This window comes from Hemiscyllium ocellatum, chromosome 3, assembly GCF_020745735.1.
Source record: "Hemiscyllium ocellatum isolate sHemOce1 chromosome 3, sHemOce1.pat.X.cur, whole genome shotgun sequence".
NCBI classification, from domain to species: Eukaryota; Metazoa; Chordata; class Chondrichthyes; order Orectolobiformes; family Hemiscylliidae; genus Hemiscyllium; species Hemiscyllium ocellatum.
Window position 1 is genome coordinate 113,654,163 of NC_083403.1, and position 21,898 is coordinate 113,676,060.

General features: G+C 39.6%; 1 protein-coding gene across 1 annotated transcript in view; it reads right to left on the reverse strand.

Moving 5' to 3' along the window:
- The window catches only part of LOC132835936 (CUB and sushi domain-containing protein 1-like), a 2,426,762-nt gene that overhangs the window by 452,534 nt on the left and 1,952,330 nt on the right, over window positions 1-21,898 (reverse strand). Inside the window, exon 28 of the mRNA XM_060855058.1 lies at window positions 847-1,038. Within this exon, the coding sequence (XP_060711041.1) occupies window positions 847-1,038 (192 nt within the window). The remainder of the gene's footprint in view (window positions 1-846; window positions 1,039-21,898) is intronic.

The following is a 21,898-nucleotide window of genomic DNA, read 5'->3' on the forward strand; positions in this document are numbered from 1 at the left end:
TGCTTTAAGGCTTTCCAAATTTATGAAGAATCCAGCATTGGACAGTCAGAAACATTGAACACAATGACATTGCTGAGAAGTTGGACTGAGCAGCAATCCTCAGAATATTCAGGCATCAACATGGAGAAGCAGATTTTCTGTTGTATTTCAAGCAGTACTTTGTTACAGAGGAGCAGTGATACTAACTACAAGGTCCGGTTGTTTCTATACATCTGAGAGAAATGGAAGTGAAAATATAATCACGATTTAAAGGTGCAATAATTAAACCTTAATGATAGATAGATTGGAGCCATGTGAAAAAATGCAAACCTCAAGTCCAACCCCAGATCAACCTCAAATTTTAACTTTTGAAACAACTGATCAGGAAGTAGGTGAGCAACCCACTGTCAGAAGGTCACTCTGTTAATAAAATCTCTTGAGCCAAGTGCCAATTTTTTTAACAAGACATGTTTTCATGTCATTATGTCTAGATTCCCTGGAACTGAGGGTTGTTGAAGGTAAAATCTGTCTAGATAAGGGCTGAATCCATGATCTAAGTATATTTATAGCACTATCTAGAGGTGCTTCAGGTGCTGGGAGCAGGTTCAGGATGCAATTGCTTGCTAGTCATTTCTGACCCTCAAAAAGACGAATGGGAACAGCATGGTTGAAGTCAGAGGAAAGTTATACTCGTTCAAAAAGAGAAAGGAAATCCACCTCTGCGGTTAGATGAACATGCTGCTCATGTTATTCACCTGCTTTAGTGATTGATCCCAATTAAATAATGTGATATATTTGTTTCCATTGTTAAACCAACTTAACATGTAAAAATGAATGATTGGCATCATTACTCATTCTGTAATGTACCTGTACATGTTGGAGGATCAGGTTGCCAGAAGAATCTATTGTCCACCTGCACACACATAATTTTAGCAGTTCCTTGTAGCTGATAACCTGGATCACACTGAAAAGTCACAGTATCTCCAGGCTCTCTGCTGTCTCCACTCCTGGTTCCATTCTGTGGAACTCCAGCATCATTGCAGGTAGTGGCTGTTGAAGCTGTATGAATAAAAAAGTACAATTAAACTTTAATAGAACAAAAATTACCAAGCCACCCTCCCTTTTCTTCGCCAATACATTACTCTATTCTACAATGGCAAATTTGATGTTTAACTGTCTTCTGAAGTTGATTCTTATCCACGAACTGTTCATCTCTGAAATGGCCTTATAAAACACACTGTTATGTATTACAGTTCGGTCAGGGAGTCCGAGTCCCCATAGCAACATGCACCATTACAGGCATGTAATGGTTGACAGTTTAATGTTCTTTTCAATACAGATTTATCAGTAATGTGTTTATCTGACCGTAATGTTTATCCTTTTAACTTTAATTCTTATTTTTCTAACTTATGCTATGAATCACTGTAAAGTAATGTTAACTTTATTTCTCTAATTTGTATCAAGACTTGTACCTTGGTATTTGGCAGTTAAAATGGCACCACGAGGGGCGATATTGTAAACTTTTCACTATACTCCTGTACTTGAGTGACAACAAACCTAATTCTAATTCTAAATTATAACTTGATATAGAAATTTTTTAGACAATCCATTCAGACCTGATATGACACACTTCTGGGACTTGAACTCAGGTCTTTCTAAGATAGAGGCACAAGAGTTTGTAAATATTATTTCTATGAGATTTTTTCTGATTGTCAATTAGATCATCCAGGGTGAGCTAATTTAACTTTCACAGGAGCTTAGGAAGGATGAAGTACTATAACAAGTTATCAGACATTAGTTTGTCACTCAGTAACTACTCGACTTTTACCTTCTTACACAGCATTTTCACATCCGAGTGGCCTGATGCCAGACTCAGCAGGAGGACATCACCTCTCAAGGTCTGAAAGTGGCATTTTGATTTAATTCCTGCTATATTGAATTGTGAAACCTTAGCTAGGTGACTGGCATGCGAATCTCATTGATGCCAACAGCTTTTGCCCCCTGTTCTGGGAAAGGCAGACTCAGGACCTGCCTCCTTGCCCCAACCAACCGTGCAAAGTTACAATTAGGGTAGGGAACTCAAGGTGATGATGCTGCTTAGTTAGCTGCTCACAGTGCACTCTGGAATAGATGGCATATCGGATGCTTCACACATTTCTTCTCAAACTTATCATAAAAACATACTAATTTCACTCAGCACAAACCACTGGTGGAATCTGTGGACATTTGAAGCAACGCATAAAACGACAGAGCTTGCAACTTAGAATATACATACTTAACTTATAACGCATACATTTTGTCATACACTTTATTCAAACTATCTCCTTTCAGGAGTCTTTTGAGCTGACAGAAACTCTTGCTACAAAGCTTAAGGGATTGCTCAGTGTCTTCTTTGTTAAGTATATCGTCAAAGGCCAGAACTAGAAATAAATAGCTGACCTGGGACCTTTTATCACCAGGTCACCTTTAACAATCGATCAAATATTCTGAAGATTCATATTTATGATACCACACGGTAACAAACCATGCACAACTGTAACAGGGTGCATCGATGTGTGAACACAGCAACCTGTTCTGGACAAAACTTGTGTGTTCCCTTCACTGACCATGATCAGTATGTTTTGAATTTAAGGGCTGGATATTTTCTTACTCATGATGTGCATCCCAATTAAGTATTTCCAATAGCAAGGCTAATGAGTTTAAAAATAAAAAAAAGTATCTTATTCTTATTTCCTTACTCCCCAAAATAACACAATGTTTCACTTGCATTAAAAAGATTAGATACATATAAATACAATGTACTGTTATAGCTTATAATTATTTTGGTCTGTTTAATAGCAGGTCTGCAATCTCGAGGATGAAGCTGATGATTTCAAGCTAAAGAGAGGACCTTGTAAAGCAAAGGATTCTCAGCAGGTTGTAAGGCTTTTTGACATCAATTTTCTTAGAGGTTAGTTTTCAGATGAACTTGAAATTAGAAGAGAAGTTGGAGAGTCTGCCTGCCTACTTTTATGTTCACTTTATGAGGTATTTCAGTTAATTATCTCAGCGTCTTGATGGCTTGTGGTTCATTCAATGTCTTTCAGTGGAAGCCAGTCTGCAACGTAGCTTCTTGCTGAATTAAAATCAGAGAAAATGGCAATACATAATTTCTCTTTCTACAAATTCAAAGTCCTGTGTCCAAGGGTGAGGGAGATTATCATAACACAATGGAAAGTTGATATCATCTATTCACATCTAATTACATCCTGGATTTTGGTGTTTCTTTTGTCCAGGGTGGAATAGAGCGACAGGTAGACTCAAATTTTATCACTGTTTTGTGTTGATCCACCCTTAGGCAACAGAATGTCTGAATTCACCTGTTGACTAGAAGCATCTATATTTACCTAAGTATTCACTTGAGACTTAGAACTGTCTGAAATACCAAAAGCTTCAACTTGGATTCAGTTTTAAAAATATTGACTGCAAGGTCATATGATACTGTGGAATGACACACACTGGAAGGTTAAACATTGGATTTTTTAGGGAGTTTGGGGGGTATGAAGGGGTTACAAATGCAACTAACGTTCTTATTACACACCTAATCTTAAACTTTGTCTGAACAAATTATCAGCTAAACTACACATTTTAATGGGAGTTGATGAATTATACTAATGCAGAATTGACTGTGTTCGACTCCTTTAAATTACAACCAGATTACTGAACACAATTGTCAAATTCTTTAAAACTAAAACTAATTTCTGAACATGTTAATGACATCACTTACAAGAGACAAAAAGCAACTTGTACCATCACAACATATGTTAATAAATGATTTTAAAAATGTTGACAAGTTGAAGACCATGGGGGGACAATTTGCTTGTGCCTCAGTTCCAAAGAAAGACAGTAAAGAACTTCGGCCAGAGGCTTGATACATCATGTTGACAATTTTGATCATGTATGATATGTACTTCTAGGGACAAAGCATATAACTACAACATTTGCCTGTCTGAAACAAAAAAAAGACCAGAAAGAATTAAATAGATGTTGTGTATGTCATGTTCCAAACTTCAACAGACAGAAAATGTTTAGTCAAGAACATGGTTCACTTGCCTCAGTCCCAAAGCTCAGAACTTACCTCCCCATCCCTCTGCCTCTCTAACTTACTTTCCTTTTTTAAGGAAACTTACATCTTGAAACTTACATTATTGACCAAGCTTGAGATCATCTGAATGAATATCTCCCGCTATGGATTGCATCATAATTAATTGCGTAACATCCTTGAAAACACCTTGGAAAAATTTTATTATATTTATGCAGTGTCTTTAATGTAAGTAATTGTCATTTGAGATGACGACATATCCAAACAAATGGCATCAGGTATTGTTAAATTATACATTTGGTCAAAAGTGCTATTCTTTGTAGATCACTCTGACAAATTCATTTGCAGCAGGCAGAGGTAATTCGGTTGTTGACAGAGGATGATGAACTGTTGGAGATTGTATACCATACTGATATCCAAGGACAATGCTAGAAAAAGGATAAGAAGTCACAGGAACAGTTTAGGAATTGTTGGCTAGAGATTGCTCGCACACAAAGACAGTAGCTGTGAACTGAAATGACCAAACCATAGCTGCTGGCTCCTGCTAGTTTGAGCTGGCTCAACTTTGAGGGATAATATCGGGGAATATCCTTATTTGATGGAAGAATACCGAGGTCATCCTAAAGGTGCCTTTCGAGGGAATCTACAGTGGAAAGACACCAGCTCTCAGATGAACCGAGAATCAACAAGAATGAGAAACCACAGTTTATTCAGGTAAGGACAAAGGATAAAAAATGAAGGACTTCGGTGTGCCATCCGTGAACATTCCAGAGAGGAGCCTTTGTGAAGTCATGGACCCCATACTTTGAAGTTCGGACAGGACCCCAAGACCTGGGATAAAATATCTGACCAGTGTGAGCTTCCCTTCATGGCTATTAGCATTATTTTTGTTGACTGTTCTGGGAATGTCATATCTAGTGGGTGTGCACATGAATTTTAAACTTGTATGAACTGCATGCCTGCTGTTACAATTCACAGCATTGGGTTAGGTTATGTCCATTTTAACTAAATTAAAGCAAAGGTAGTTGATACAGATTTGACTCTTGCCCTCTTTGTGCCAAGCCAATAACTTGTCAAGGGAGGTAACTGAGTAACAGAAGCTTGGAGAGAAACTATTATTGTGAAGCTCAAATTTAGTAATGTCCTGATTATTCCTGATGTTACCTGCTCATGGTTATGAAATTAGGAAGATTGCGCAGATGACTGTGCAGCTGGAGAAATGGCACAGGAGGGAAGGCTTCAGATGCAAGGGTCATTGGGAGCAGCGTCAGGTGGGTTGCACTTGGACATGGTTGAGATCAAAATTGTGCTGGTGAGAGAGATTGAAGCAGCCTGGAAAGTCATTGGCTATCTGAGTGTGGAATTCATAAGGGAGATAATCAAAATTGGCAATGTAAAGAGAAAAAGTAACGGGAGACTGTATAAAACAGGACAATTCAAAGTTATAAAATAAATGAGGAAGTAAGTTGTCAGTGTCTAATACCTACATAGCAATACAGAGAATTTCAGAAATAAGGAAGTTGGCCTGAGGATACAAGTAAACACATGAAAGTATGATTTCATAGTTTTTATTGAGGTATGGCTTAAATAAAGCCCAGAATGGTAACTGAGCAATGCTGCCTACAGGGTGTCCAAAAGAGGTCTGAAGGGCAAGGTTTCAACATGGATTGAAGAAACAATTACAACTGCAAGGAAAATGAAATGGCAGAGTACCAGCAAATTAAACTGTTTTAGTTGCACAAAGGAGAGAGAAGAAAAGCAGAAATACACTATCATGGACAATAGATTCCTAAGCAGTCGGTGGGACATCATAGGGTAAACATCAAGGCAAATTGCTGAGATGTGTGGAATCAGCAGAGCTGCAACTGCAGGGGATTTCCATTACTCTAATAACAACTGGTTTAAATTCACTGTAATAGGCACAGGGCAAGGCATAATATGCTTAAAATGCATTCAGGAGAACTTCCTTAGCCATTATGTAGCAGGTTGAAAAAGATCATAAGATCAGAAGAAATAGTAGCACGATGGAGCCTTCCTGTCCATTGAGCCTGCTCTGTCATTCACGAAGATCATGGCTGATCTGATGGAGTTCAGTAGGTAATTTCCCTGACTGGTCCCATTAATCCTCCACTCCCTTTAAAAACTGTGACCTCGCCATCACTGTTCTCTAGTGAAGAGAATTCCAAACAATAATGATCCTGAGAGAAGAAATGACTCCTAAAGGGAAGCACCCATATATTTTAAAACTGTGCCCCCAAATTGTCGGGTCCTTTCTAAGAGGAAGGGATAGTTCAGGGTTGAAGTTTAGGGAATGAAGCTAGGCAGGTGGAATAGACATTATTAGGAAAATATTTTTATGTTTGTGATTGTTAGACTTCATGCAGTCAAGGAAAAGGCCAAAAGGTAGATCAAGATTAAAAGTTTCCATTTCTCAATTTTTACTAAGCTGAGAAGTGATTTAGAAATAGTTAACTACAAAGAGCTAGATGAAGGTATAACAGCATCAGAGTAATGGGAGGCTTTTAAGGAAGAGCTACAGAGGGTTCAAAATAAATACATTGTTAAAGAAAAAGAATGTAATTCCCAAGTCTACAACGTACAAATGACAACAAGCATACAGAATAGAATAAGGCCTAAAAGAGATATGTGCATCAGATACTGAAAACACATTGATGTTCAAAGCCAATAGAGATAACAGAAGGATTATTTAGCTTTATGACTTGCACTTGCTGTCCTCTGGTTATCATTGAGTACAGATGTCATTGGTTTGATACAACCACAGACTGGTATTCTTAATGCTGGCAATACATTGTTAAATGTGACTTCTTATATTTAGAATTACTGACTTCCCACAAAGGTTGCTTAGTCTGTGGAATACATAACAAGAAACTTCAAGTTATTTTGTTTTGCCAAGTTCCTATTCTGATATCTTTCACCGACTTCAGTAAATTGTGGGTCTTCAAAGTGATGACTGTGAAGTGAGCAGATAGACTAATGCTATAATTTTGGCTTAAATTTTCGTCAAAAAAGGTCTGAATGAATGAAAATGCTCAGTTACAAAGGGAAGATCGAGTTTGTATGTATGAGTACTTGTAATGTGAGAGCAGCTTCATGGTCCTCTGGGTCTACATTGACTTTATCTTTTCTAACTTTTCTAGAGTCATACAGCTTGAAAACAGACTCTTCAGTCGAACCAGCCCATGCTGAACATAATCCCAAACTAAAGTAGTCCCACCTGCCTGCTCCTGGCTTATATCCATCCAAACCTTTCCTATTCATGTACTTATTCAAGTATCTTTTCAACATTGTAATTGCAGCCATGTCCACTACTTGCTCAGGAAGTTCATTCTATAAGCATTCTACATTCTCCTCCTCGGTGTAAAAAAAATGCCCCTACTGTCTTTATTAAATCCCTCTCCCCTCACTTTAAAAAAATTGCCCCCTAGACTTGAAATCCGATCGTGGAGGTCTAAAGTAACTGAAGTGGAGGGAAGTACACAAAAAAATTAAACTTCAGGGAAGGCCATCATTATCAAGAAGGTATTAAAATCTCAGAAGGAAATAGAGGCAACTTTTCCTTTTAATTAAATATTCTTTTTGAAACAGCAAAGAAAATTACCAAATTAATCAAGCACTTAAAATTATTAAATCTAAAGTAGAATTAAATGGAATGAGAATCTGAAATTTTATCAAGAGCAGGCTCGAAGAGAGTTCACCACTAATATCAGTATGTATCATTGACACATTTTACACAGTGCAGTAACTAAGCTAAACTCCTACAAAACAGCCTTCCAAACCAACAGCCCATACCAGCTAGGAAAACAAGCGCAGCAGATGCATGGGAACACCAGTATCTGCAAATTTCCTTCATCTTGACTTGAAATCATATCGTCATTGCTTTACCGTTACTGTGTCACAAATCGGGAACTCTCCTCCAAACAGCACTGCACATGTACCTACACCTTAAGGACTAAAGCAGGAAAATGAGATAGCTCACCACCATCATCTCCAGCACAATTAATGATGGGCAACATATGTTGGTAACCAGCGATTCTCACATTCCGTCCATAAATTAATAGACAATAGCCAATAGGTGCAGGAGTAGGCCATTCTGCCCTTTGAGCCTGCACCACCATTCAATATGATCATAGCTGATCATCCTTATCCTGTCTCCTGTATCCTGCATCAGTATCCTGTTCCTGCCTTATCTCCATAACACTTGATTGCATTATCCTTGAGAGCTCTATCCAAACTCTTTCTTAAATGAATCCAGAGACTGGGCCTCCACTCCCTCTGGGGCAGAGCATTCCACACAGCCACCACTCTCTGGGTGAAGAAGTTTCTTCTCATCTCTGTCCTAAATGGTCTACCCCGTATTTTTAAGCTGCATCCTCTGGTTCGGCACTCACCCATCAGCAGAAACATGTTTCCTGCCTCCAGAGTGTCCAATCCTTTAATAATCTTTTATGTCTCAATCAGATCCCCTCTCAGTCTTCTAAACTCAAGGGTATAAAAGCCCAGTCGCTTCAGTCTTTCAGCGGTAGTCCCGCCATTCCAGGAATTGACCTTGTGAACCTACGCTGCACTCCCTCAATAGCCAGAATGTCTTTCCTCAAATTTGGAGACCAGAACTGCACACAATACTCCAGGTGTGGTCTCACCAGGGCCCTGTACAGCTGCAGAAGAACCTCCTTTTTTCTTTCCTCAATCCCTGTTGTTATGAAGGCCAACATGCTATTAGCCTTTTTCACTACCTGCTGTACCTGCATGCTTACCTTCATTGACTGGTGTACAAGAACACCCAGATCTCTTTGTACTGCCTCTTTACCTAAATTGATTCCATTTAGCTAGTCATCTGCCTTCCTGTTCTTGCTACCAAAGTGAATAACCATATATTTATCCACATTAAACTGCATCTGCCATGCATCTGCCCACTCACCTAACCTGTCCAGGTCACCCTGTAATCTCCTAACATCCTGCTCACATTTCACCCTGCCACCCAGCTTAGTATCATCAGCAAATTTGCTAATGTTATTACTAATACCATCATCTATATCATTAATATATATTGTAAAATGCTGCAGTCCCAGCACTGATCCCTGCGGTACCCCACTGGTCACTGTCTGCCATTCCCAAGTGGAGCCATTTATCACTACTCTTTGTTTCCTGTCAGCCAACCAACTTTCAACCCAAGTTAGTACTTTGCCCCCAATACCAAGCACACTAACTTTGCTCACTAACCTCCTGTGTGGGACTTCATCAAAAGCTTTTTGAAAGTCCAGGTACACTACATCTATTGGGTCTCCCTCGTCCATCTTCAGAGTTACAGCCTCAAAAAATTCCAGAAGATTAGTCAAGCATGATTTCCCCTTCATAAATCAATGTTGACTCTGACCTATCCTGTTATTACTATCCAGATGTGTCGTAATTTCATCCTTTATAATAGACTCCAGCATCTTTCCCACCACTGAGGTCAGACTAATTGGTCAATAATTTTCGGCTTTCTCTCCCTCACCTTTCTTAAAAAGTCGTATATCATTACTCACCCTCCAATCCGCAGGAACTGATCCCGAATCTATTGAACTCTGGAAAATAATCACCAATGCATCCATGATTCCTTCAGTACCCTGGGATGTAGACCATCAGGCCCCGGGACTTATCAACCTTCAGACCTAACAGTCTCTCCAACACCAATTCCTGGCAAATATACATTCCCTTAAGTTCAGGTCCTTCAGCCGCTGTTACCTCAGGGAGATTGCTTGCATCTTCCCCGGTGAACACAGATCTGAAGTACCAATTAAATTCTTCTGCCATTTCTTTGTTCCCCATAATATATTCTCCTGTTTCTGTTGTCAAGGGCCCAATTTTAGTCTTAAACATTTTTTTGCCTTTCACATACCTAAAAAAGCTTTTACTATCCTCTTTTATATTTTTGGCCAGTTTAGCTTCGTACCTCATTTTTTTCTCTGCGTATTTCTTTCTTAGTAATCCTCTGTTGTTCTTTAAAAGCTTCCCAGTCCTCTGTTTCCCACTTATCTTTGCTATGTTATTCTTATTCTCTTTTAACTTTATATGTTTCTTAACTTTCCTCATCAGCCACGGCCACCCACGCCTCCTCCTAAGATTTTCTTCCTTTTTGAAATGAACCGATCCTGCATCTTCTGCATTATACACTGAAATAGTTGCCATTGTTCCTCCACTGTCATCCCTGATAAGGTATTGCACCTTTGGCCATCTCCTCCCACATAACTCCCTAGTTCCCTTTATTCAACAGAAATATTGTCACTTCCGATTATACCCTCTCCCTCTCAAATTGCAGATTGAAGCTTATTGTATTTTGGTCACTACTTCCCAATGGCTCCTTCATTTCGAGGTCCCTGATCAATTCTGGTTCATTGCATAATACCAGATCTAGAATTGCCTTCTCCCTGGTAGGCTCCAGCACCAGCTATTCTAAGAATCCATCTCAGAGGCACTCCACAAAGTTTCTTTCTTGAGGTCCAATACCATCCTGATTCTCCCAGTCTACCTGCATGTTGAAATCCCCCATAACAACTGTAGTAACATGTTTGCAACAGGACAATTTCAGCTCCTGATTCAACTTACACCCAACATCCAGACTACAGTTTGGGGGCCTGTAGATAACTCCCAAGAGGGTATTTTTACTCTTAGAATTTCTCAGCTCTATCCATACTAACTCTATGTCCCCTGATTCTAGGTCCCCCCGCGCAAGGGACTGAATATCATCCCTTACCAACATGGCCACCCCATCCCCTCTGCCCATCAGTCTGTCCTTACGATAGCATGTGTAGCTTTGAATATTCATTTCCCAGGCCCTGTCCATTTGAAGCTACATCTCAGTTATCCCCACAATATCGTATTTGCCCATTTCCAAAAGAGCCTCAACCTCATCCATCTTATTTCTAGTGCTTCGTACATTCATATAAAGTATTTTCAATTTGTTACTGCCCTCACCCTTCCCATCAACTCCTATTTCTCTGAACCTTACAGCATGATCCCTTTTTGAGTTTTTTGCTTCATTGATACAGTTGTCCCCATGTCTGTATGGGTTTCTTTTCAGAGTCCAAAGGATGCGCGGGTGAGGTGGATTGGCTATACTAAATTGCCCATAGTGTCTCGGGATGTGTAAGTTTGATAGATTAATCCAGAATTAGAGTAGGGAGTTAAATCTGGGTGGGATGATCTTCAGAGAGTAGGCGTGGCTGAATGGCCTGTTTCCACACTGTAGGGAATTCTATTCGAACACAACACAAAGAGTCGGCCAAACAAGAGATACTAAGAATCAGTGTCAGCATTTATAAAAGACTGATAGCACAAACAGTGCACCATAATGACAAAAGAATGCTACTTCTGTAAAATGATGGATTTGTCCAGAAACTCTGGAGAAGCAGAACAGTTTCAGTTAATGCTGACTCATACTTAAGTTAATGTAACAATACCAGCTGTATGAAAAAAATAGCTAATGCATTCCATGGGATCCATCAACTTGAGTTTGAATGCACTGTTCATGTAAATGGACATACAACTAATTGTAACCTATATTCAGGGACATGTGTCACTGTCTTACCAGCTCAAATAAAATGGCTGAAGAAACAGAAATTGCAACTTACAAAGAAGAAACTACATAGTCTAAGTGGCGTAACTCTCAAGATTACGAGGCATGTTACAAGCAACCCTACAACATCAAAAGGTGTCACAGAATGATAGAGAATGCATGTCATTCATAGACAGGATCCTCGCTCAAGCTTGAACTCAACCTACTTCATAAGTCGAAGAAATAGAACAGCATATGACAAGTTCCACTGAGAACAACATGAGAAATGAGGATTTGGGAGATTTAGTATTGAACACAGCATTAACGCTTTTTTAAAAACAAACAATTATGTCTCAACACACCTAGGAAGATTGTGAATCCCTGAACGAAGTTAGGAAATTACCAGGTTGAGTGTCATTCCTTAGGGGCAGCATGGTGGCTCAGTAGTTAGCATTGTTGCCTCACCGCGTCAGGGACCTGGGTTCGATACCCACGTTGGGCAACTGTCTGTGTGGAATTTTGCACATTCTCCGCGTGTCTGTGTGAGTTTCCTCCAGGTACTCCGATTTCCTCTCACAATCCAAAGATATGCAGGTCAGGTGAATTGGCCATGCTAAATTGCCCATAGTGTTCGGTGCATTAGTCAGGGGTAAATATCGGATAGAGGACTTGGTCTGGGTGGGTTATTCTTCAGAAGGTCGGTTGGGCTGAAGGGTCTGTTTCCATACTGTTAGGGAATCTAACCTAATCTAAAATTAATCAAATGGTGTTCAGACATGATTACTGGACACAAATAAAGAGGTTTGATCGAATGAGGGGACATTTTTTCAGCGCATCCAGGAAGGTTTCTTGAGCAATATGCAAATAGTCCAGTATGAAAGGGGTCACACTAGACCAGGTATTGAGGAATGGGCCTGACCAGATCATCAAAGTTTCAGTAGAGGAGCATTTTGGTAACAGTGACGATAATTCCATAAGATTGAAGTTACTTATTGTTATGGATAAGAGTCGCGAGGACTGCAGCTGTTGGAGAGGTCGAGCGGATAAAGAGTGGAGCTGGAAAAAGCACAACAGGTCAAGCAGCATCAGAGAGAAAGGGAGTCAACATTTCAGGTCAGAACCTTTCATCAGGAATAAAAATGAAAGTTCCAACCTAAAACGTTGACTCCCCTTCTCCTCTGATGCTGCTTGACCTGCTGTGGTTTTTCCAGCTCCGTTTTTTATCCCATTAAGTAATAGTAGATTCCTGAAGAGGGGCTCATGCCTGAAACGTCGATTCTTCTGCTCCTTGGATGCTGCCTGACCTGCTGCACTTTTCTAGCAACACTTTTTCAGCTCTGATCTCCAGCATCTGCAGTCCTCACTTTCTCCAAGTAGTAGAGTAGCCCTTGGATGAAAGTATTAAATTAGAGGAAGGCTAACCACAACAATATTAGGTGGGAACTGGGGAATGTAGCTTGGGGCAGCTGTTTGAAGGTAAATCCAATTCAGTCAGGTGAGAATCTTTTAAAGGCCAGTTGATTAGAGATCAGGACCAACATACTCCTTTAAAAGTGAAGGGTAAGGATGGAAAGATTCAGGAAACTTGAATGACAAGAGAAATTGAGAGTTTAATCTAAAGGAGAAAGGAAGCATATGTAAGATTTAGGAAAATGAAGACAGACAAAGTCTTCAAACACTATAAAGAAAATAGAACATAACTTTAATAAGAAGTTAAGAGATCTTAAAGGAGCTATGAAATGTTTTTGGTAAACAGGATTAAGGAAAATCTCAAGGTGTTTTAGACCAATATAAGGAGCAAGAGGGTCGCTCCAGAAAGGATAGGCCCATTCAAAGGCAACAGATGAAATTTATGCATGGAGCCAGATGAATTGCGTGAAGTCCTTAATGAATATTTTGCATTGGTATTCACAAAGGAGAAAGATATGGTGGATGGTGAGTCCAGAGATGGGCATGTTGATACTTTAAGGCATGCCGATATTAAACAGGAGGTGGTGTTGGGTGTTATGAAGAGCATTAAGGTGGTCAGCCTCCCTGATCTGTTTGGATCTATCCCAGAATACTGAAGAAGGCAAAGGGGGGAATTGGTGGGATCTTGTACAACATCTTTTATATCCTTTTCAATCTCAGGAGAGGTCCCAGAGAACTGGAGAATAGCCAATATTGTTCCTTTCTCTAAGAAGGGCAACAGTGATAATCCAGGAAATTATAGGCTGCTAAGCCTTATGTCAGTAACAAGGAAATTATTGAAGAAGATCCTTAGGTTTTACCTACATTTAGAAAAATATGGCCTTGTTAGTGATAGACAGCATGGCTTTGTTCAGGGGATGTCATGGCTCACAATCTTGATTGAGTTTTTTTGAGTAAGTAAGAAAAATGATTGATGAGGGCAGGTGATGGATGTTGGCTACATGGACTTTAGCAAAGCCTTTGACATGATCCCTCGAGGCAGAAGATGAAATCACATGGGATCTGTGGTGAGCTGTTAAGTTGGATGCAGAACTGCCTTAACCATAACGGCAGAGAGTAGCAGTGGAAGGTTGTTTCTCTGACTGGACATCTGTAACCAATGGTGTTCCATGATGATCAGTCCTGGGACCACTGTTACTTTATATAAATGATTTTGAGAAGAACATAGGTGGTCTGATTGGTAAGTTTGCAGATGACACCAAGATGAGGGGAGCTGTAGATATTGAAGAAGATTGCCAGAGAGTACAGATGGATAAAATAGGCCAGAGACTTAGGCAGAGAAATGGCAAATGCAATTTATTGGCAAACCTTTAGAAGTATTAACATTGAAAGAGATATATGCACATGGTCCATAGTTCCCTGAAAGCGCCAACACAAGTGGATGGGTGGTAAAGAAGGCATATGGCATGCTTGCTTCATTGGGCAAGCTATAAAATATTTTAAAAATGACTATTCATGCTGCAGCTGTATAGAACTTTAGTTAGGCCACATTTGGAATATTGCATACAATTCTCATCGCCACACTACCAGAAGGATGGGGAGTCCTTGAAGAGGATACAGAAAACATTTATGAGGATGTTGCCTGGTTTGGAAGATAATAGCTATGAGTAGAGATTGGACAAACTTGATTTGTTTTCACTTGAATGTCTGAGGCTGAAGGACGACTTTATAGAATTTTACAAAATTGGGAGAGGCAAGGATAGAATGCAAAGTTGAAGTCTTTTTTCTTGGGGTAGAAATGTCAATTACTATGGGACATAGGTTTAAGGTAAAAAGGGGATAAGTTTAAAGGAGATGTGAAAGAGTCATTTTATACAAAGGGTGAGAAATGCCTGGAACCTGCTGCTAGAGGAGATGGTGGAAGCAAATACAATAGCAACATTTAAGAGGCATCTTGATAGATATATGAATTGGCAGGGAATAAAGGGGTCACATCGAGGCAGAAGGATTTTAGGTTAGGGATGTGTCATATGTTGGAACAGGCTTGATAGGGCAAAGGGCCTGTTCCTGTGCTATACTGTTCTTTGTTCATCTTGCATTTGCTTCTTTTGCAAAACTCTTAAAAACTGTCCCGTTAGTTCTCGATTCTTTTAGTTTCTCCCTATTCACTCTGTTCAGACCCCTCATGATTTTGAAAACCTCTCTCAAATCTCCTCTCAGCTTTCTCCTCTCCCAAGAAAACAGTCTTAACCTACCCACTCTCTCGTCAAAACTGAATTCTCTCATCCTTGGAACCATCCTTGTGAATCTCTCCTGCGTGTTTTCCAATGCAGGCACATGCTTTTGATCTCGTGGCACCCAGTGCCAAACACAACATGCCAGCTGAGGGCTGACTATGATCTTATAATAAGTTTACCACGACCCCCTTATCGATACCCGCATTTGGGAATCAGTTTAGCTCAGTTGGCTGAATTGTTGGCTTACAGAGCAGTGTGATGCTAATAGCATGGGTTCAGTTCTCATCACCAATTTGATGTTACCATGAAGGACTCTCCTTCTCAACCCCCTCCCTTGCCTGAGGCCTGGTGGACCTCAAGTTAAATTGCCACCATTCACTTCTCTCTAATAAGAGAGAGCACCCCATTTATGAAGCCTATGATATAGAATGTTTTACCAACTCTCTTTCTACCTGTCAGGCCACCTTTAGGGACTTGTGAATCTGCAACCAAGTATTTTTCCACTGTGCACCTTTCAGAACAGGATCCTTTATTTTGCACTGTTCTTTGCATCAAAATACATCATCTCACACCTCTCTGCATTGATTATCTTAGCATCTTAATGCAGATCTATATCCAGGTCTCCTCATAATCTTTATAACAATATGTAATGAATGATTGTGAATTATGCTTAAATAAAAACAAAGTGCTGGAGAAACTCATCAGATCTGGCAGAACCTGTTGGAAGAGAAACAAAGTTAATGTTTTGATATGACTTTGCTTCAGACCTGAAAGAGGTAGGTAATGGTGGTTTTATGGTTTTGACAGAGGGAGAAGGGGAGCAAGTGAAATATATTGTGAAGGTGCCCAGTGCATAGGACAGAGTAATTCATAATAATGGCAAAGGAGAGACACAGACGTAAAAGTGAACACGTCAAAAGGAGAAAATGGTTTGAGACCAAAGTCAAAAAGTCAAACAAAATGTGGGTTGGCAGTGGGGGAAATGTGAGCACAATGGAGTATCGAGGGCATGCTCTGACATTATGGAACTAAATATTGAGTCCAAGAGTCTGTATAAAGTGCCAAAGTGAGGAATGAAGTGTTTCTTATGCCTATTGCCCTTTGCCCTTCTTCATTTGTTCATTTTATGCCCAATGCTTTGTATCATTCCTGCAAACATATTTCTACTTATTCGTCTGTACAATTAGATTTCTTATAACGGTGGGTATAATTTAAAACACTTGAAATAACTCCCATCACCAAGGTACCTTTTTTTACACACAGAGAGTCCTTGACATTGATCCAGCTCCCTCAGAACCAACTTTCTGAGTGAATAGAACCTCCAACACTCCTTTTCTTATCTGTCAGTGAGGGCTCCCTGGTTGGACCAGGTTAACAGCCCCAGTCAGGGAACTCATATTCTATGAGGTCCACCTGGCTGACCTCATTACAATCACTACACACTTTAAACACAATTTCTTACATTATTTATAGAAATCCAATAAAAAAGATGCTTATTCATCATCATAGCCTTCATGTAAAAATGAAGCAAGTACATAAATTTCTGGACCAAACATGTGAAACAATAAATGACCTTCAGATTTTCACACAGTTACCCAGTTAGTAGATGTTCTGTTTTCTGCTTGGTTTGATCACATTTTCAATGGTCAGCATGTTGGCAATCTTCTCAATTCTTGTTTCCTTTTTATTGGTCCCTGCATATTTATCTCTTGCAGAAAACAACTTGCTTGCAAACAAACAGATTGTTTACTGTTCTGCTGAAACAACCATTCATTACACTGGAAGGACATGGCTATCCTCGATAGTTTAGTTGAACTGAAACACTGATTTACAGTGGCTGCACACTACAATTTGAAAATTTGCACTCTTGTTTCTAAATTTCCCCATGACTTTTCCACTCCCTATGTCTGTAACCTTCTTCACCACTCTAACACTCATACCTTTGCTCTTCCAATTCTGGTCTCTTGTCTATCCTCTTTTTCAGTCACTGCATCATTGATGGCTGAGAGTTCAGTTGCTCAGGCACCAAGCTCTGATTTTCTCCCTCACTCTCTTGTTTTTCCTTTAAAATGCTCCTTAAAGTCCTACCCTTCATCAATGCTTTTCATCATTTGTCCTAACTTTGTCCTTTTGTAGCTCAGTGTCACATTTTGTTTGAGATGGCTTATGTCAAATGTTTTGGGTTAGTCTGCTATGATAAAGGTGTTTTGTATAAATGTAAGTTGCTGTTCTGATTGTTGATACTGAAATAAATATTAATTGTCAGCCTCAAATGCTAATATATTTGCTTCCTGAATTACTTAGAAAAGTAAAAGGCACGCTTTGGGTGTAGTACAAAGCAAATCAGCTGACAAAATCAAAGGTTGCATTTTTGTTTTGCATTGGCTTTAGTTAATCTTGTTAAATTGATGCTCCAAATTATATTAGTGAGATATGAACTAGATAGGCATCAAGTCAGCAAAATGCAGATGTTTCATTACTTAAACATGTAACCCAGGCTGACACTTTATTGTAGCAGTGAATGGGTACTGCACCATGGTCTTTCAGATGAGATATTAAAGTCCTATCTATTGTTTAATTGATTAACAGATCCAGTGGCCACATTCACACACAAGCAAGAGTGGTTCCGGCGATATTCTGTTCAGCATTTATCACAGTAAACATCAGGGAAAGAAAGCAGAAAAATCCAATTTTTTTTAATGGTTTTTGCTGTGTGTGAAGTGGCTGACACATTTGCTCCATAATATCACTTACCACACTTCAAAAGTAATCGACTGTGAAGTGCTTTGTGATATCCTGAGGAGATGAAGGTGCACTCTTTCTACAAGCTTAATCTTTCTTTCTTGTCAGTGAGGACATGATTAAGGTTGTCTCTTATTCCTTGCAAATTCACATGACCTGTTGCCCCTCAAAGAAATGGCATATAATGAAATGCAAGAGAGAAGTTGAATAAGAGCTTTCAGAGTTTTACTCTCCATCTCTAGTTGAATTAGGAATGACCTGATGATGTTGGCTTTGGCTGTGAAACGTTTCCTTCTTTCATTTGAGCATGCTCAGATTTATGGAAACAAAATCTTGTATTTTTGAAAGCCTATATTCTGTACAGTGTTTCAAGAAGAAACAACTACTGCAACCATTGTGGATGGCACGGTGGTTAGCACTGCTGTCTCACAGCACCAAGGACCTGGGTTCAATTCCAGTCTTGGGTGACTGTGTGGAGTTTGTCTGTTCTCTTTGTGCCTGTGTGGGCTCCCACAATTGAAGAATGGTGTATTAGTCATGACAAATGTGGGGTGAGATGAGTTGCTCTTCAGAGGGTCAGCACTGACTGAATTAACTCTTCCTGCACTGTAGGGATTCTATGAATGAAGATTAAAAAGTCATTTCTGCACATTTTTAAATATCTTTTGAATTCCAGTTTAAATTTCAGAGAAGCAACTTACGGACCATGTTAGCCTTCACAATTTCTGCATTTATTTCTGGTTAATAAGGGTAAATAGCTTACAAACATTTCCCTGTAATATCTGTATCTTTTTATTTTGAAGCTGTCAGTCAATAAACTGGTTCAGAAAGGTATTAGGTTTGCTATTTGCTTTGCTTTTACCTTCACCACATTTATAAGGGTAAAGTTTAATCACCTAACCAAGCATCTAATCAAGCATCTAATCATCACTGGAAATAGTATCCAACTTCTATAGACATGGGAGTCATGCTTGAAAGGAGCATGATGCAGAGACTGGGCAAGCACACAGCCTGATCATACTACTTTATGGACCTCCTCCTGGAAACACGGGAACGATTAATATATTTAGCAGTATCTTATTAAATTTATGTTTTCTCTCCAATGAGATCAAAGAAATTAAAGCAATTCCCTTCCATAAAGGACTATATAATTCTATTTACACGAGAGGCAATGTTCTATTAGTTTAGACAGATTCGAATTGTAGTGGTTTATTTTGATCAGCAGAGTTCTTTCCCTTAATATTTAGTTATTCTTCCCATCAGACCGGAAGCAATAATCTGATTTTAAATTTGCAAAACATGAAAGACGCTGCAGCATTGGTATCTGATGAACTGAGGCAGTCAAGGGCATATTAACACTGACCTGTAAAGTCAGCTTCACACCAGCAGGTGGAATTCTCTTTGTTGAGTTTGATCTGAAAACAATTTGATTGACCAGAGCTCAACTGCAATGGTTCTCACGAAGTAGCACAACCCTGTTTTGGCATGATTCAATGTGATTTGACAGTACAAATTTCTCCTGAAATTTTGCAAAATCAATATGATGGAGCAATATCAATTGCAGAAACCTCACTAGCTTGAAAGCTTTTAAAAAGCACAAGAATACCCTTGTGTTCAATACAATAACAAGTTCACTTTATAAGTCAGAACAGTGATGAGCTGTGTCTCTTATTCACAATCTAAATTACATAAGGAGCAAAATTTGACAGAGACTCAGCTTCCTGAGATTTCATAAGCAGACGAGACTAGATTTTAACATTTGTAAAGGCTGCAGTCAAATGTTAGAACCTGTGGATGTTCATTGAATGAAAAGTAATCATTTGTCCAATCTGTCAAAACAATATTGGCTTGGATTTTCCAATGGCCAGAGAGAGAGAGTCATTATTCCAGTGTAGATTGAATTTGCCCACTGGAATCCTATAGAAACTCCAAGGTAGCAGATTCTTTGGGAATTACTCAATAAATGTAAGATTTCATGGGCAAGTGTCCTCTGATGAGAATGATTTGAAAGCATCCATTTAAACTGGAAAATTTGGAAAATTCAGTGTCTGTGAAGTAATTAAGAAACATCAGATTGTTAGTAGCGTCAACCAGTCTAACACCAATATAGCGATAAAACTGATTGACAAATTACACCTCTCCCTGATCCTGAGTTGACAGCCCTTTTCCCCAAAACTTGACACCTTTGCGGCACACCCCACCCATCCAAAATTATCCCTTGAACCTGACATTCCCCTCTTCCAGGTTCCAACATCTCCTGTCACCAGACAAAAGAAAATCCACCCAAAACCCCTGGAATCTGACACCCTGCAACGTTATCCCACTCCTCTATGCTCAACATCATCTCCCCTACTACTAGACACAACTCTCTCCCTGAAGACTCAACCAGACCCATCTCCCTGAAAAATGACTCCTCCCTTCCTTTTGAGGCTTGACATTCTCTGCCCATCCCACGGGCCCCTATACTACAGCCCTCCCATCTACCCGGGCTGACACCACACCCCATCCATCCAACCAGAGGTGACACCACATCTCATCCACCCCAGCAAAGCCAATACTATGCCCCACTCACCCATCTGGACCAGACATGTTCCCACCTTTTCCTCATGGGGCATCGGTGCTTCCGACCAAAAGGACTGAAGGCTCCATCCCTACCTCACCTTCAATACTCTGTTAATTATTTTGCTCATTAACACCCTGTGCATGGGTATCCTTCCAACATGGTACTCTACACAGTTGGCATCCTATCCCCTTATCCACCTGGCATCCAATTTCTGCCCATTTCACACCATGATGTTATATTTACTTCAGAAATTTAGTCCTTTTTAGGAGCTGTCAATCACATCTTCAGATCACAAAACACAGCTCCTATGGCAGTGAAAAGAGGACATGGTTTGACTTCCCCCAACTACCATGCACTCCGAGGTTTCTGTCAGATTTCAAATATTGCTCTGTGATTTGGAAGAAACCCTGATTGGAATCTCCTGTCAGGAGTGCAGAGGTCTGCCTTAACGTAAAAGTGAAGGTACTGCATGGCAATCTGTGTATGACTACCACTCCTTTGAAAACCTGGCCCTTTTAGCCTAGAGTTTCCTTGTGAAAAGTGACAGGGCTGGAATTCCACCCATTGCGACCCTGAAATATTTTCCTTGGTTCAAAATCAATTTTAGCAGACTCAAAACTCAACTCTACCAGCGTTAATGAAGACAATATCATGCAAGATGTGACAACTGTTCCAAAGTTCAGAAACCCTCTAAGCACTTAAGGAAGTTCAATAGGCTTCTGGAAATACCAATCTAAAAAAATGCATGCAGAATGGACTGGATTAAAAGGGGCTAAATTAAGTTTCTTTACTTCCATCCAGGAAGTCCTGCTCATCTTTATCTCTGCTGAAGACAGGATAACAGGGGAAAATGTTTCTTCAGTGTCAAAGCCTTCTTCTATATAGTGAACTGAATATTCAAAGTGGGAAAACAATAATCAGATGACACCAGTGATTATGGGGATGAGGGGAGTAGAAGAAGGAGGAAGTGAAATCTTGGAAGCTCATTTTAGGTTTTGTAATATGGCATTAGATTTTCTTTCTTTTCACAGTATAATGAGACCAGCTAAAAATTGAGAGATTCTATTGTGCTACATCTCTCAGTTAGTGTGCAGTGGACCTTTAAGAGACATGTACACGATGTCATCACTATATCACAGTATATGACATGAGGGTATAAAGGCCACCAACTTCATCCTAACTAGGGCTACCTGAACCAAGAATGTAGGAAAAGTGGCTTTTCAGTAAGAAATTCAAACTAACCATTGCTCAAGAAGCAGTGTAAAAGTCATCTTCAAGTTCATATTTTAGCAGAAATTTAGTATTTTGTCATCTGCACCAGCAGCAATTGT